Below are 16881 nucleotides of genomic sequence, written 5' to 3'. Positions count from 1 at the left end.
GCACTTTTTGTCTAAGATATTCTGAGCACTGTTTTTCTGTTTTCTGCGCATAAAAAACTGGCCGCACTCTAAATTAGTTGATATTAATGAAATGAAATGAATCTATTTGAAATGAGTTATTTCAGAAGCGCGCACGTAATAACATATCGCACGATAACTTCGCTGATGCAGATGCACACATCACGCCACTTAAGGCACACCTACCGCAGGTGTCGACCGCTGCAGCAGATATTTTTCTTCTTTCCGATGTCATAAAAGTCAGGAAAGTCTTCCAAAAAGATGACCGTCTCGAGTGACAACTGATGTCGCACATCGCCCGCTGTAACGCTGCACACAGCGAACCTTACTTCTGTACAGGCATCACTACTCGATGTTGCGACATGTGCCACGTGCATAAAAACATTTTTTTTTTCCGACAGCGCCTGGCACAGCTCCAGCACCTCCCTCAGCAAGCACGAGCATACGTCTCCCGGAATGCCGACTGGAGAGAACTGGGACTCTCGCATGCGGAGGATGACGTAGAAAAGCCGACTCACCAATGAGAGGTCTCTGCTTCTCGAGAACCTGCTCTTCACTGCCTTCTGCAGGGTGCCTCCCGACGGTGCCTTCTCCAGGGTCCGTGTCCTGGAAAAAGAGCGCTCATGTAACAACCTTCAAAATGTCAAACTTTTCGATGGTACGAATGTGAGGCATAAAGCATTGCTTCTACTCCGCCTGGGTATTTTTCTTCTATTTTTTTTATGAGAGTACATATCCTGTTTCGTCTGTGCGGGTGAAACTTTTGATCTCTGGAAAACATGCAACTTCACTCCCGAAGTTCGCAACGGTGGCTGGCAGAAACTTGGGGAGCGGGCACCTTGTCGATGTTCTTCTGTCCTGTGACAGCACATCTACTTTTGCTTACTTTTTTCCAAGCGCCTTAGACTTGTTTCACGCTGTTTGTGTTCTTTACCTCCTCCTCAAACTATCGCCTGAATGCAGCCCAAGCCAGTGAGTGCTTGCGTATACCAGCGCGTGCAGTCATTGAATTTCCCAATACAACCGAAATTCCCACGCGTACACTAGGCAGCCTGGTTACGCCGGGTCCGCAGCGCAACAGTTACGTATGTCGGCCTCTACGGCTCATTATACGCTACAGTATTCACAGCTGTAGACGTATTTTTCACAAAATAACTTTTGTTTCCAAAAATGAAATTAAACGGATGCGAGGTTGTAAAAAATGCTTCGTTTACAACTTCTCCGTCTGCTGTGATATGCGCGGTGTTGGCCCATGGTGTCTCTGCCCGACCTTAATGGCTCGAACCCCTGATGATCGTCTTTGACCGAAGTGCAAGTAAAGAATGAACGGTAATGTGCGTCACTTCAATCGCTTCTGTAGTACTGTGGCCTTCTGGAGACGTTACCGAATGTCAGAACAGCGCCGTTCTCATCGCGTGAGAAAATGACTCGTGCTCATGAACAGATAGATGCATGGTTGGTTCCATTCATCAATTGGGAAGAAAACGAGCGCCGTGAAAGTCAGATAAAAACAATTGGGGGGCTCTGACGTATAGATTTTTAGCGGCCGGACATTTTGTAACGAAAAATAGATAATGCTTGTCGAAACATCTGCTGTTGGATACGAAAGCGTTCGAAATGGTGCGCATATAGTTTCGTGAATGGCAGCGGAGCCCTTAATAAAGAGGATCAGGTAACCACTTCCTGCTCTTGCTGTCAGCTTTTGCTGAAGCACGCGCCTGCAAAAAATCACCTTTTTTTGCATATTAAAATCTCTGATATGAACTGCTTTGTCGAAAGTGATCGCGCCGTTCGTTTCTCTCCAAGCAAAACTATGATTCGTTTCCTTCTGCATTGCCCTCCTCTCCTTAACTTGCTTGCGTTGCTGACTCGACAAACATGCTTTACCGCAGAAACGACTGCACTGGTCACAACAAGTCTTGCGCTCCTGATCACCCTAATGAACATGCGGTACCTCTTTAGTGGAGTCGACAGCTTCATTCTTTTCGTATAAATACTTTTCGGTCGCTCTTGAGACCTGAGAGCAATTCACGCGGCGGCTGATAATTTTCGTTGCACTAGACAAGGCAAGCAAGCACGTGTGTTCTCAAAAAAGTGAAGTGATGGACTGTTTGGCGCATTAGACCTGCATCGATAAAAGTGCGACGCGGTCTAAGCACTTTCACGCTCATTTTTCAGCGGAGACTCGGCACGCCTCGAGGTGAAGTAGGGCACGGTGGTGCAGCAGAGCTCTGGGTGCACCACACTGCGCACGCTCGAATATCAGAGATCCTAAAAACACACAAAAATGCAAAAATAGAAAAGCGTCGGGCCAGCTTTAAAAGCCCCCAGTTCTTGACAGCTACGCGACATGACCGGAATAGCGCAGCGCCATTCGGCGCCCTGCAGTGAGGCTCCCTCCACGCTTTGGTGCTTCTACCTTATCCTGTTCTTTCGGTTGATAAAGTATTTCACTACTGCAGTAACTAATTCCGCTCAGCTGTGCAACCGAGCGCGCGTACCAGCCACGGCGCGGCCCCCATCTGCAGCCTCCACCCGTTGTGATGTTCAGCGACAGGGCGCTACAGGTCTTCGCATCCAGCCAGCGTGCACGGTTCATCCCTGCCCCAGAGTGCGGTGTCGCCGTATGCGACCGCGCACGCTGTTACGCCGCCGACGAAGCGCACATCGATTCGCGGCGATCGAAACCTCGGGCCGGGCACGGGCCTCCCGACTGGGACAGCAGCGAACAGCGCCCTTCACTTTGCGCGTCCTTCCGCCGTACACCGCGCGCACCTGTCGTCTCGCCCGTCGCCGCCAGAGCCGCCGAGGCAACAGTCGCCAGGCGACGACGACTGTGTGGTCGACAGCTCCAGGTGCACCCCTTCCCCATTTGCAGAAACTTTCGGAAGAGTTGTTTACACTCTCCTCTCCCAGCTCTGCTTGGTTCGCCGAGCGAAAACGCCGCGCGAATTCATCCGCTCACGTGCACAGCAGCGTATCTACGGCTAAAACACTGGCGGAATACATCCATGCGCTGATCCTCCAATGTGTACCGGGACCCCGATGAGCAAGCGGTTGGCGACCACGCCCTCTGCACGAGCCTTCTGCGCAGTAACATGAGCCCACTAATCGCTCATTAACCGCCCAATGTAAAGAGCGCAAAGATTGTGCTTTCGTTCATAGGAAGTATACTCCCGTTTGATTTCGGCCTCAAACGGCCAACTGCGCCCAGCACAGTGTCCGACCTTTCGTTTCCCGGTTCGTACAGGAGCTCACGTGATCAAATGTTCGCAGAAAGCAGGCGAAACAAAATCTGTGGGATGCTGTTGAAAAAAACAAAACAAAACTCGGTAAACAACTGCTGTGAAAAACCGGGCCGCTCGTGGCGCTGCAGTCGCGACGTGCACGTGCCACGTTTCATCAATAGGTGATCCCCGGCACAGCAGCACGTAAGCCGGTTCTCAGTATCCCTTTAGTGCAGCACCGACGGAGCCTAAACCCTCCTTCGCTCTCCCAGGGGAAGCTGCGATACTCAGCAATACGCGCGAACATGAATACGCTCTGCCAATTGGAAATACGAACTCCATGAGGCCGACTGCGCCCCCTGTTTGGCGCTACGAACACTCGCGCTCACGAACTTAGGTGAATGCCGGACACCCTGACTGACTAGCTAGGTGCGCAGGGAGATATACAAACCCGGTTGCCGCCTAACTCTAATGACGAAGTTATTTATCGATATGATCTTTACTGGTGCGCGCTCGTACCCGCGTGAGTGCGTGCGTGCGAGTTGGCGACATTTGTCGCTGCTAGTTGGGATGGATATTGCTTTTCGAGACAGAGGAAGTAAAACACGATCTACGCAAAAAAGTCCACTCGCAAACGACACCAGCACACACCAGGGTGCACCGCTCGCGCGTTGTAGATATGCCGGTTTGTGCGACATATGCTCACAGCCGCAATTGCCTGATTATTACGCCAACCGTGCACACGCATATATGACGCGAGCGTGGGCTCAGCACGCCTGCCTCACGGTAAAAGGAACAATAGCTGACTAACACTGAGCTGAGAGACATTATGCTTTTATGTTAGGCTAGTTTGTGCGCGAAACAGTTACTACGCAGCCATGACTTTTGTGCAACATAGGCAAGATGCGTGAGGATCTCGTTTGCTACGAACTTAGAAGAGTGCAATGCGCATTATACGCTGCCGCACTGGCGCCCTCAATTCTTCGTTTATTCGAGATAGCAACCACCTCTTGTGGTGTCAGTTGTGAACCTGTTTCTTTTTTAGTTTCCTTTTCCTTGCGTCTTGCTCCTGTTACCACACCCAATAACAAGGAGGCAGCATCAAAAGAGGATATACTACAAATCCTACCCTTTTCGTACGCGACGAACAAAAAAGAGAGAAGCCGTAATTGAAATGAACGGCGGCGCAATAACAATGGCAGAAAAAAAAAAGATTCGCATGTTCTGTCCGTTAATTGTGGCGTTGTCGCTGCGCCGCCGTTCACTTCATCATGCACCAACACGCCCCTCAGGCCGTTATTCTGAAGCCGTAATTATTTACTAATACATTCCACGATTTCCTTTTCTGCACCCTTCAAAGCTTTCGTCGCGTAGATCGGGTGTTGGAGCTTACCACGGTTTCAACGCCGTCACCGCAGCTGTTCAGGTCGGGGAGGGGGCGAACAAAGGCCGCGCGTAGGCGGCGGCCAGATTACATCCAAGCCATTACTGCAAACTTAAGGAGCGAATGAGCCGGCGGTGGCGGTGAATTGGAAAACGCGATTAATTACTCTAATCACTCGCGTCACGGCGAACAGGGAAAAAGAAGGGGCGATCAGGCGAGGCCGGAGGAAGAAGCCCGGGGCGCGGTGTATCGCGTCGCTCACTTAGGAAATTGAGGCCCGATCCTAAGGCGGAGAAGTGGCCGCGATCGATGGCACGGCGTCTCTCGAGGGCTGCTCGCCCCATCGGGGAAGGTGGTTGCGGTTGTCGCCGGTGCGTGGGTGGCGCGGATGCTGGTCAATATGCCGGCTGCATTTTTTGGGTCGGAGTATAGTCCAAGCACATATTTGGGGCGAAGCACACATCGAAGCTGCTGAGACATTTTAGAAAAACTATTCAGTTCGATGAACAGCCCGATACCCTCTCGGCCATTCGTAGGTACGTGAAGACGTACGCCCGAAGACTTTCCTCTTTAAAGTTGTTTCGCTATTTCGTCGGACGAGTATTTCACGTCAGGAAGACGTTCGGATATTTTCCTTACTTGCAGCTGACGGAGTTGGGACAGCCGCCTCTATATGCAAGTCTTCCGCATGGCTCACCAAAAGTAAGGTAAGCAACAGCTTAAATTACCGCGGTGAACATAGGCACGTGGGAAAGTCTTGAAACGCGGCAACACAGTTCTTCACGGTCAGACCGAGTAATATTCTATTTTGACCTACCAAAATGAAAATGTTGAAGTATGAGCGCACATGCGCAGAGCACATCAAATACCTTTCGCCTTAACGCTGCTCTGCTGATGTGCCCGAAACCAGCAAGGGGACGACAAAAAAAAACAGAAGAGAGAGAGAGAGAGAGAAGGAGAAGAGAAATAAGAGAGAGAAGAGAGAGGAAACAAAATATCACACATGCATGGATCTCTCCTCATTGACACCCTAGACACGACCGCATACGTCCTCGGTAACCTGTCGAGTCATTAACTCTTGGTGTCAAATGCCGACTCGGGTGTCAGGGTGGACCTGTCGGGACTGCTGCTACGACCCTCAGTATATACATCACATACATCATCAGCGAAGGAACGGCACGGGGTAATAATACGAACATTTTTCCTCATTAGATACCCACCACAGTTTCTTCGTTGATTTGGTGTTCGGCTGCAAAGCCCAAGGTGACGGGAACGAACTCCCTCCTCAGCGCCCCCTTTTGGTTGAAGGCAAATTACGAGAACTCTCGTCTGCTGCACAATCTGCGATGGAACAGCGCTGAACGACGGAACGAACGACGCTGTGGTGTCTGCTCTTTCTGCGTCCGTCGTCTTTTGCGCTGTTTTTTTTTTCCCCCAAGAAGCTGAAACAACTCGCTCAAATATCAGTATTGCTCAAGAGGGCCCTTATGGGAAGGTTAGCCCTGCTTGTGCAGGGGCCCTGAGTGTACTTGACCTACTGGTAACACGAAGGAGATAACGAGCTGTTAATGCATATTCGCTGCAGTCCAGAGACGCCTGAAGGCAACCTCAACTTCCAGCAGTTAAAACGGCGTCTGACTCTTCGAAGTGCCTGTAGTTAGTTGCCAAAGGACGCAGTATCGAGGAGGAGGAAAAAACTTTATTCAAGGCCAGCACTAAGGCGCATTGAAAAACGGTGCTTGCTCCGCTGTGGCCCGTTGGTCATCTGTCGAGCCCGAGTGAAGCCAAGCACTACAGGCATGAAGGGGAGGGCAAGAGAAATAAGGAGAGGTAATGACAGTGTTACATGAGTGGAGAACGTGATCTGTGTATGCCCTGGTCTCTGGACAGTTCCGACAGTGAGCTGTGTCAGGCCATCCGACATTGCAGAGCATTGGTGGACTGAAGAGAGTGTTTGAACTTTGCGAAGGACGTGTGCTTGTTCCGTGTTGTGTGGCGGATGAAGTTGGGGTTAAATTGTGCTGCATCGACGCTCACGCACGGATGAGCGAGAACCAGTCACCCGAACTTTCGCCCCGATTGAATACGTTTAATCCTGCATTTCACACCATAGTCACTTGATCAAAGGCATTTCATACTGCTAAGATGAGAAATACTTTAGGAAAGCATTGGCGATAGCTTCAGGACCAGTGCGACACTCGAAGCTTATTAAAGTCAATTGCATTTCGACTTCTGCTTAAAATTAACTTCGATTTAAAATTCTGGACCCTGTTACCCGAGAGGCAGCGCATCCTGAAGCGGACGTCACTATAACCCCGGTGGAAAACTCCGGAGTGACATTTTTTTTCTTTTTACATTAACTTGAAGAAAAGAAACGGGCGCGTCAGCGAGAAGCGCTTTGATTGATGGTGAAGCGGGCAGCGGAGTGGAAAGCGGCCCGGAAGCGTGACGGAACGCCGAAAAGAAGCGGTGGCGAAACGCGGGCCCATTAAATTATCCCGGAAAGCGATTCGGGGATGTATAGCGCCGCGCGTCGGCGTGTCGCTGCACCAGCGTGAAATTCTCGGTTGAATGGAGACCACCGCCAGACGGCGCGGCATCCATTATTCGCGCGCGCGCGCGCCTAACAAAGTTGCGCGGTATAAAAAGCGCGTCAGAGAACAGAGGGTGTGCGCTGCCAAATGCTTCGCGCCAGCAGGAAAAGAAAGAGAGAGCTTAAACGAAATCGAGGCTTTTGCAGAGCTACTGCGGTGTACATTTTCGCGGCACCGTGGCGACGACGAATCGCGCGCAGTTTCTCAGAAAATTTACGCAAGGTCTGTCTTCTGGGGATGGACTTACGGATATCTTCGAACTATTCCTCGTGCAAGCAAGTGATCGCCAGTACTGTGCAGCGTGCTCCTCGTTTCAGTCTCTGTTTAATTTCGCTGTTTTCGATTGAAAACCAACCAAATATCCCTCAACGAAATTTAGATCCAACGCTAAAAAGCACTCCGTGATTGACCCGCTGTTGGATGAACAACGGCCAACCAGACGCGCTAACAAATTCGATTGGTGCGTGCTGTGGCCAGTGACAATAGTCGAAAGAATAGGCAGATGAGAAGAATGAAAAGAGAGCAGAAAGAAGTGAAACAAGTGCAGATACGTACCCCGCAGGCCGGGAGCGCATAACTATTTGCTTTTTAGGAGGCAATTACTTTTATTGCACAGAGATGGCTCAGGCCCGAAACATCTGGGCTCAACAAAACATGAGCTGGAGGTTTTCAAACGAGGTGGCTCGATGACAACAGTTAGTCGCCCTATTTCTATGCCAACCGGGGCGCCGTAACACAGAGCCTAGTAATCGGAGGGGTTTTGATCAGCATTCAGCGCGCTTCCAAGACGGCACCTGCTCCAGCATATCTTGAAGCGCGAGTGTACGCGCTCCTCCGAATCAACGCGTAGCATGCGCATGCATGATTAGGCCGCGTATTGTATCGCACAGAATCTGGTCTCTCCTTTGTCTCGGCCGAAAGTCGTGCTGTCGGCGGTGGTTCAGGTTTCGCATTAGAATAAACGCAGCGCCGCCTGGGAGGCGCAAGTTTCCTGCAGCAGCTTTCCAGAATGCCAGGTAAAAAAGGAAACAAAGAAGGAGAAGAAAAGCTTAACAGACAAACCCGAAAAACGAAAGAGAGAATAAAGGAAAACAGCGACGCTTATCACTCCGCCAGGGACCGTGCGCTGACGTGACGGTGATAAGTGCCCTCTTTATTTTCTAGCGTTATCATTCATAGTTCCACCGACCACGGAGGGAGGGCCAGCAAGTAATGTCATCACTTCTTTCATTCCAAAGCTTAAGTCAAACTTGGTCGCCAAGTAAAAAAAGAGTAAGAAAAAAACAGGGCTCGACGCTATTTAGCACACTCTCCTGTGTTCCCCCTTTCGTTGGGCTCACAGCAGTACAGGCACAAGCACTTGGTTTATGGTCAAGAGCCTCATTTCTTTTCAATTGTGCATCAGTTTGAACTAACACTTAGGAGATCACATATGTGTAGGAAAATTATTTAGAAAAACGAATACCTTTGTGAATGGAACACCGGAGGCGTCGTGCTTTAACTATACCATATTACGTTACGCGCCATGAGTTAACTTCCTTTTTACTTCTCTGTTATTCAGACCGCTGTTTCCAAGCGCCCCGATTCTATATGCGCTAACACAATCGCACTGCTTCGCAACCAGAGTTGAAGAAAGCGCCACTGATAACGACTCAAGTTTGGCGAGAAAAAAGTTTTCGGGGCCTCGTTCATTTCTTCGGCGAACCGGTATCCAATGCGCGGCTAACTTATGTGTCTCGCCCATGGTGGAGAATAGGACCAAATAAAAAGAGGCGCTGAATTCGAATCTAAACTAGGAGAGGAGACGGAGATGCGCCGTGCGCAAGCGAAGCCGGTCATTAGCCGGCACATTGTCCCCGGCCATCGTTAATCTTCCTGAGGCAATAGTGCAGCGCCACGAAAAGGCGCAGCACGGAGTCAACGCAGCAAGAAAAGCGAAGGCTGAAATAAAGGGAAGCAGGGAAAGAAAGAAAGACGGCGGTATCGTATCACAGAGACGCCCGCGCACTTAATGCGTTAACAAAGGAACCGCTTCCCGCTGCTGTGCCGCGAGGATGAATGTACAAGCGAGAGGGAAAATTAGAAGCAACGCCAGCCGGTGCGTGTCGCGTGTCACGGGGCAATAAAAGCACGGAAAGAAACAAACACCGCAGAGAAGTTACATTGCGCGACAGACGCTGAATCACCGTGTTTTTGATAGTTGCGAAAGCATTGGCGAACCTCGCCTCTCCCCATGGCTGCTCGCATCCCTCTTTAACGGTGAGCACCTCAGTTCAGCAGGCGCAAGTTTCGCCAGACTTTCATTGCGTCTTCGGGGATTTGAAGCAGTGAACCAGCGAGATCCGAAACCACGTGATACTTTGTCGACTCCTCCTCCTGTGCGTGCGACACTGTGCGCGTGCTTGTGCGGCTGTATGTGGCCGCTATTAAGAGGGTTGTGCAAGGCGACGCACTCTAAACATCTTCGCTTCGTAGTTCGCCATCTTGCAAGGAATAGCATAATTTGCACACTACTCTCCTTTGAGAAGAAAAGTGTAAGCACACGATGAACAGCAAGTGGAGAGTGGCAGAGCATGTCGTAGGCCGTTGCGTAAACTTTGTCCGCCTGGCAACCCTGGCTACACATTGGCACCAGGTGGAGCGTCAGCGCCGGCAAAGGCGACGATGCAGCCGGAGTACGGGAGGGCGCAGAGAGGCAGTCGTCGCGCTCGGTAAAGTGTAAACCAGGTCATCATGAGTTGTGGGCCATCCCGCTCACTGAGCATGAAAAAAAAAATTAGAAATGGCAATTCTAGCGAGCTTTCTTAACATCGCAGTTGTGTGGGGAATTAATGGCGCCGCAGCGTGAACTTACTGCTGCGCCAGTATGCAACTCCTGGATTGAGTGCCTCCTCATCGCGATCCGAAGTTCCCGCTCTCCACAGAGACCGCAGCGGTGGCCTAGTGGTTTGAGCATCCGCCTTGCATGCGGCAGGTGCTGGGCTCGATCCCCAGTGCCGCCGGGTACACAGCGGTGATACAATGGGTACAAGCTTTCCCCTGCCTGGTGCTCGGCTTCTTTAGGGTGAAAGGCTTAGGAAGTGGGTCTTTCACCCCACCTTGAGTAAAAATTAAAAAAATTGTGACATGGCACTCTTTGGCTACAGATGCCCTTGCGCCATAAAAGTTTATTATCACCGCGCTCCATAGCGGTGCTTCGATCGCGTTATAGGCTACCTGCTAATCACTGGAGATATCTTTGGACGCATATATAGGTTTGACCATGACCTGACCCACAAATATCTGATGTCACAGCGACCTGACCTGAAGTGCAGGAGGGAAAAAACAAAAAGGAAAAATCTGCAGTGGCTTTGCACTTATCCGTTTTCTCCTATAGTTAAGAACGTCGGGCAAATGAAATTCAGCTATCGTCTACGCCAAGCCATGCACTAAAGCGAAAACTGCGGGGCGATGTGAAAAAAGAAGAATAAAAAAAGACTGAAAGCACGCGGGAAAAAGCGAGGGACAACGGATGAGAGACAAGCTCCTATCAACGATATCCTTTGTTTTCGCAGTGCCCTGGTGACATTTGCATGGCTGCCTTGGACAGCTGAGGCGTACGGCATTGAATAGCGATCGACGTCGAGGGCAGCAAGAGCGGGTGTCATGAAACGATCAATGCAAAGCAGGCCGATCACCGCACCCCTCTCCCGTCTTGGTTTGCTGAAGAGTACACATACGGGAGTGAAGGCTCCCAGCAAGTCAGTGCACGCAACCAGGCGTGTGAAGAACAGGAACGAAAAAAACAGAAGAGAATGAAAGCGGTCGTGGATGGACGATGCAGGTGCGGAGGTGGAAGGTGACACTGAATGAGCCATTGGAATGAAGGAATGAAAACGAACACAGAGAACGTCACTAATGATCAGGAAGGATCTATCGAAGAGACAGGAATTGAGTTGACAACGCGGTGAGGGGAAGCCAGTGGTTTTAAGAGCGCCATAGTCTCTTCTAACACATTTCAAGAGAAGAAAGCGATTTCGTAAAATAGAATTGGAATCAAAACGCAGAGAAGGTCCTCAATCCCAAGGAAATAGCCGGCGACGATGATGTAAACGATGGTTATCATCGACCATGGTGTCCACGCCTGAACCAAACGAACGAACGGCAGTAGTAAATCGCAGTTCAGGCCATCCGACAAAACGCACACTGAATTTTCCTCGAAGGTGAGCCACACGTGGCGCCATGCTGTAATGTAAGGCATAGCTTACACTGGCATCGCAGAGGTCAGAGATAAGCGAATCAGAAAAAAAAAACAGCAGATCCCCACAGCTCTTCTGGCTTCAAACATGGCGGCCGCTATGACGGCAGTGCAACCCGCGCAAAGAACGTTAAATCCCCATGACTTCTGTACGCCACCAAGAACATGTGCTCCCTTGGAAACGCCGACAATGTGTAGGCGTGCTTACGTGCAAAAAGCATAGGTGCTGCATAAAAGCGGCATAGAGCGTCGGAAGTATCCAGCGAATATTTTGAAGTTTGTTTTTTTGCACACAGCCGCTGCCCTTGCATATAACAAAGAACAGCATGACGCCCCTTCGCCACCTGCAGACACTAGCGCCTGCGCAAATAAATTCGGCTTTGGATATTTCGGACATAGCTTATCTTCACTGGTTTCCACACAGGAAATTGCATGCGGTGGACAAATATATGGCGCTTAATAAGTCCGATTAACGTTTCCGGAGGCTGCTGCCATTGACGACTGCCCTTCTAGCGCCTTTCTACTGTCTCCAAGCGCTCTGTTGTCGTCCTGACTCTCTTCTAGGACGGTGTTGGACAAACTGGTGATTTGCAGCCGACGAGTCTCGAAGTCAGTGCTTCTATTCAAAAAGAGAAAGAAAAATAAATCTGTACGGGAGCCCCGCAGCATAGACGACAACGAGAGAGAGAGAAAGCGTGCTCTGTGAGAAGAAGACAACGATGTACAGACAAGTTTCCTTTCTTTCCTGGATTTCTTGCTTTGCTTTTCTTTCTTTAGATGACAACGCTGCAGGGAACAACGGCCAAAAGGCCAGGCAGCGCGAGCGGAGGACATATTTTGCCCCAACGAGACACCCTAAGCGACAAATAAAAGCGACGGAGGGAAGCGGCCACCCAGACAAGGAGGGAAGAGGAGGAGAGGGCTTCGGAGGAAGTGGGAGCCTCTTGCTGTTCCTTGAGCGATCATACAGAGCGGTCGTTAGGCCTAGGCGGGCAAGGGAGAGAGGGGGTGAGCTGGGGGGGGGGGGGGGGGGGTGGGGGGGGGGGTGTCTCGGGCGCCACAATGGCTCGTAAATCGGTCCGCTGGGCTCGCGAACTGCCCCTCGCGCACCGCGCACGCCAGTCCGCGCTCGATCGCTCACGGGCCAGAGATTGCGGGGTGTCGCTGCATGGCGAGCGACGGGGAGAGGCGTTAGTCACCTCCTCGAATGCCGGCGGCTCCGTTTCTCGCGTTCGCCGGGACATTTCTGCCGCCTCTGCGACCTCTTTGCGAGATCAGTCCCGTTCCTGGGTGCGCGTTCCGTCGGTGGGAATGAAGTGACCGGCAGTCATCTACACGCGCACTCATGCGCAACGGATACGCTCGCGTATTCAGTTACATGTTTTCTCGCTAATTCCCTCGCTAATTCGGTGCCTGACATGCTCACTTTTTCCGGAGATCGGCAACTAGAGCCACCTGCAGTAAAATACGCTGCGGGACAAATTGGTGCATGGTTTGTAGAAAAAATGAAGCACCAAACAGGGCAGCAGCGCACAGGAAGAGACGACGAGACACAGCCACCTGTTGTCCGCCAGTAGCGGCCTCCGCGTAATCAATGAGGATATTCTAAACTTGTAAACTAGAAAACTAGATAGCTCTCAGAGATTTTGTGCGAACGGGGCGATTATCACGGTCAACTACTCATTCCCTCACCGCAGCGGTGGCCTAATCCTTTAAGCATCCGCCTCGCATGCGGGAGGTGCGGGGTTCGATCCCCAGTGCCGGCGGGTGCCCACCGGTGATACAATGGGTACAAGATTTCCTCTGGCCTGGTGCTCGGCTTCTTTGGGGTGAAATACTTGGGAAATAGGTCTTTCGCCCCACCTTGACGTGGAGAAAATACATTGTGCCATGGCGCTCTTTGGCCTCAGATGCTTTTGCGCCATAAAAAATTCATCATCATCGAGTATTCCTCCCCTCGGGAAAATCGTACCTATGAAATACTTCCTTGGCATACAACAATTATTTGCGACGGCTATAGGAAACCAATGCGATACACCAACAATTCTAAACTCAAGCGGTGATTTTGAGTGCTCAGCGCCACACAGCACGTGGTGGCGGTCATGTACACTAGTTCTATTCGTAAATATTTCCTGAACTTGTACGGTCACAGGCATCGTATAAGCTGTTTGTGATTAATACGCCGGTTCATTGCAACGTTAATGGACGTTAACCATTTAACTCACCAGTTTTATTTTCGCCTAATTCGTGACTACATCATGCACGTTTTCCGAAAAGTGCTGCTGAATGCTGCTGAGGAGCGATTGCCATTCCTGCAAACGGCTTCTAAACTTTGCTGCGACCGACTGACGTGCACTGCGAAAGGAAACGAGCGTCTGCACCGATGGCTGCACGGAAATGCGGCATTCGGAAGTTATCTGATCAACGGAAGAAAAGAAAGGTGGCGCATGCCAGTCGCCCATTCGTCATATTAACGCGGAACTGCAAAGTTTGCTTGCAACGCGGACGGCAACGAGTCACCAAAGCAAGGGAAGGAAGAGAACGACGTCAGCCGTGCTGCTGCGGAAAGCTTTGTCTCCTATATTTCATTATTTTGTTTATTGATTCCAATGCGGGACATTACATGAGGGGCGAGAGCATGTACGGCAGTTATTGGTGACTAGATTGCGAAAGAGGTGGCTCCCCCTGCAGGGCTATGACGCGACAGCGGTTCCTCTTACCCACGTAGACAAGGACACTGTTTCTTATTTAACAATCACCATCATTATGCGAAAGACCACACGACGTACAGTATAAGGTCTCGCTTTAACCAAGCCGTACGAACGTGCCTGCGTGGCGTATACCGGTAGCGTGTCTGACTCGCAACCCAAGGGTCCGGGGTTCGATTCATGTCTACGCTACACTGGTGCCTACGCTGCACTTCTGCCCAGCAGCTTGTAACGTGAGACTTTCGTCTGCTCCGTTTTCATGCGAGGGTGATGATGAAGACTGCGGCCGACGGCGTGTGCCCTTGGCGCGTTGCTCGCGGTTGCTCCGATCGCTGAAGATCCCATGCGGCACCGGTGTGGCTGGCGCCATCTATGAGAGCATCTTCTAAAGGCACATTTTTTATGAGTCCTGGTGGTTCGGTGGTTAGCGCGCCCGGCTACTGAGCAGGACTACCCGGGTTCGAACCCTACCGCGGCGGCTGCGTTTCGATGGAGGCGTAAAGCGAAGGTGCCCGTGTACTGTGCGATGTCAGTGCACGTTAAAGATCTCCAAGTGGTCGAAATTAATCCGGAGACCTCCACCACGGCACCTCTTTCTCCCTCTCTTCTTTCACTCCCACCTTCCTCCGTTGTCTTACGGTTCAGGTGTCCGGCGAGACAGATACTGCGCCATTTCCCTTCCCGAACAACCACCAAGCAATTTTACGTATTTTTCCGTCACGCCGACGGCAACGCCGCCACCGGGGCCCTTACGCTGTCGCGTGAAAGTCCCCCAGTCCCGGAAAATACTGCACGGTTGCAGTGGAAGAGTTTCTGACACGGCGCGCTAGTGAGAGAGGGGGCGATAGAGATTGGGAGGAAAGAGGTCGCTTACTTTCTGGAGAACAGCCTTGAGTAGACGTCTTTCTTTTCGTCGGGCGAGGAGTCATCGTTGCCCAGCTCGCTGATGCCGTAGGGTACCGACTGCGCGGCGCTCAGGCTACCACGGTTCCGCGGCTGCTGGTCAGCAGGCAGCGAGGAGAACGAAGGAGCTTCAGGCTCTGCGAACGGGAAATGAGACGGGAAGGACGCTGAGTGGCGCTCGCTTCAAACACTGCAAACAATGCGGAAACATCGCAGGCTGGTGACATAACTCTGGTTGCACTACAGCACATGTGTTCTAGTAAGACCACGGGACTCCGTTTGTACGTTACGCATGCAGAGATGAAACGCTCATCGCAGTCTCATTTTGGTTATCATTCCCCGTACAATGATATCGCAGAACTTTGATAGCCACGCGTTGGTCTTTACGATCGCAAATAACATGCGCGCGTTGTTCTCGCACACTATTTGGTAACTGCCCACATCCCTCACTAATAATGCCCTATAGGGCATGAGGGAACGTAAAATAAACAGAAAATTCGATTTTGTGGTCCAAGGGGCGATTTGGCCAAAGCACGCCATAGCTGATGTGTCAGTGGTCTGCTCGAGGAGACCAATTCTGCCCAAACATTTCACCTTAGAGAAGCCCAGCGCCAGGCCTATTGGAAAAACAGTGGGTGCCCGTCGCGGCACTTGGGTCCGGATCCTGCACTTCCCGCATACTAGGCGGATGCTCAGACGACTAGGCCTCCCCTATGGTCAGTCAAATTTCACGCATTTTGAGTCGATCCTTCTGCCAATTTATTATTTTGCCCCTTTTTAGCAAGGGGAAAAACGCGACATTTTGGTGCTCAGCGCCCCCAACATTTAGAAGTGCAATCAAACTAGTTGGATTTTATCTGGCATGACCTGCCACATGTCCACTGTAGCTGAGCTTAGGGATGACAGTGTGGGATCTTTTTTTTTTCAAGTAGAGAAAAATAACATTGCGAGGTAAGCCTTAGTGAGCGGGAAGGTGGTGAAAAAGGCAGGAATTATCGCAAGCCACATTTTTCGGTGCTGTGCAGCTTGAATGACCAAAAAAAGCCCCGGATTGACGTAAGTTTTTAGTTATTAAAGTTAGTGACTGCTCTTGGTTTATGCAAAATTTAGGAATGCTCGCGCCTCGCGTTCTAATGAGCGAGTTATTTTGCCAGCAGGCTACACGTGGGGCAAAACGTGACATTGTGGTGATCTGGAAGGCCTAAAGTAAACGTAACGGTTATACTATTTGCTCCAAAGCTATACCCTTGTTTTATCGCTTTCTAGGATTTTAAAACATACAAAAGGAAAACACTTATCGCCTACGAGCGGGCAGATGACACGAAGAAAGCTCTGAAGTGCAGTAAGCAGCGTTTCGGTCTTCACTAACACGCCCATCACAGAGAAAAAAAACTAAAATAGAAAGTGTGAAAGGCAGAAACTGCTTAAGATTCCTTTGGAACCTGAGCGGCGCATTCATTCCGGCGATAAAGAATGGCTGCTTGCGCAGCATTCTGAAAAGGCATGACCTTCAATAACATTAAAAATTCTGTGTTAAGCTACTGCGAATTGAACCAAATCGTAAGTCCATCTATCAGGGCTAAGCGAACGAGCAACAGCCGCAGCATTAAAACAGAAAAATTACCAGGAGCCCTTAAGGAACATAGGTGCGAGTAATGCGAAAGCATTGCAATTCTATGTCAATTTTATTGTACTTCTATATCAATTAAATTCTACTTTCAATTCTATTTTAATTTCACTCCAATTATATTACAATTCTATTCTAATCGTTTGCAGTTGGTGCAGTCGTAAGTACTACTACTATTGCTGG

At 50.5% G+C, this 16881-nt stretch overlaps 1 protein-coding gene across 5 annotated transcripts in view; it reads right to left on the bottom strand.

The window, feature by feature from the left end:
- The window catches only part of LOC144120480 (pleckstrin homology domain-containing family G member 5-like), a 626877-nt gene that overhangs the window by 303418 nt on the left and 306578 nt on the right, over window positions 1-16881 (bottom strand). For all 5 annotated transcript variants that reach the window (XM_077652910.1, XM_077652911.1, XM_077652912.1 and 2 more), the window contains 2 exons: window positions 15043-15208; window positions 537-624 (listed from right to left, as the gene is read on the bottom strand). In XM_077652910.1, coding sequence (XP_077509036.1) covers window positions 537-624; window positions 15043-15208 — 254 coding nt within the window. The remainder of the gene's footprint in view (window positions 1-536; window positions 625-15042; window positions 15209-16881) is intronic.

This window comes from Amblyomma americanum, chromosome 2, assembly GCF_052857255.1.
Source record: "Amblyomma americanum isolate KBUSLIRL-KWMA chromosome 2, ASM5285725v1, whole genome shotgun sequence".
In the NCBI taxonomy this organism is placed as follows: Eukaryota; Metazoa; Arthropoda; class Arachnida; order Ixodida; family Ixodidae; genus Amblyomma; species Amblyomma americanum.
The sequence above is the reverse complement of the archived record's forward strand: the minus strand, read 5'-3'. Positions and strand labels throughout refer to the sequence as shown.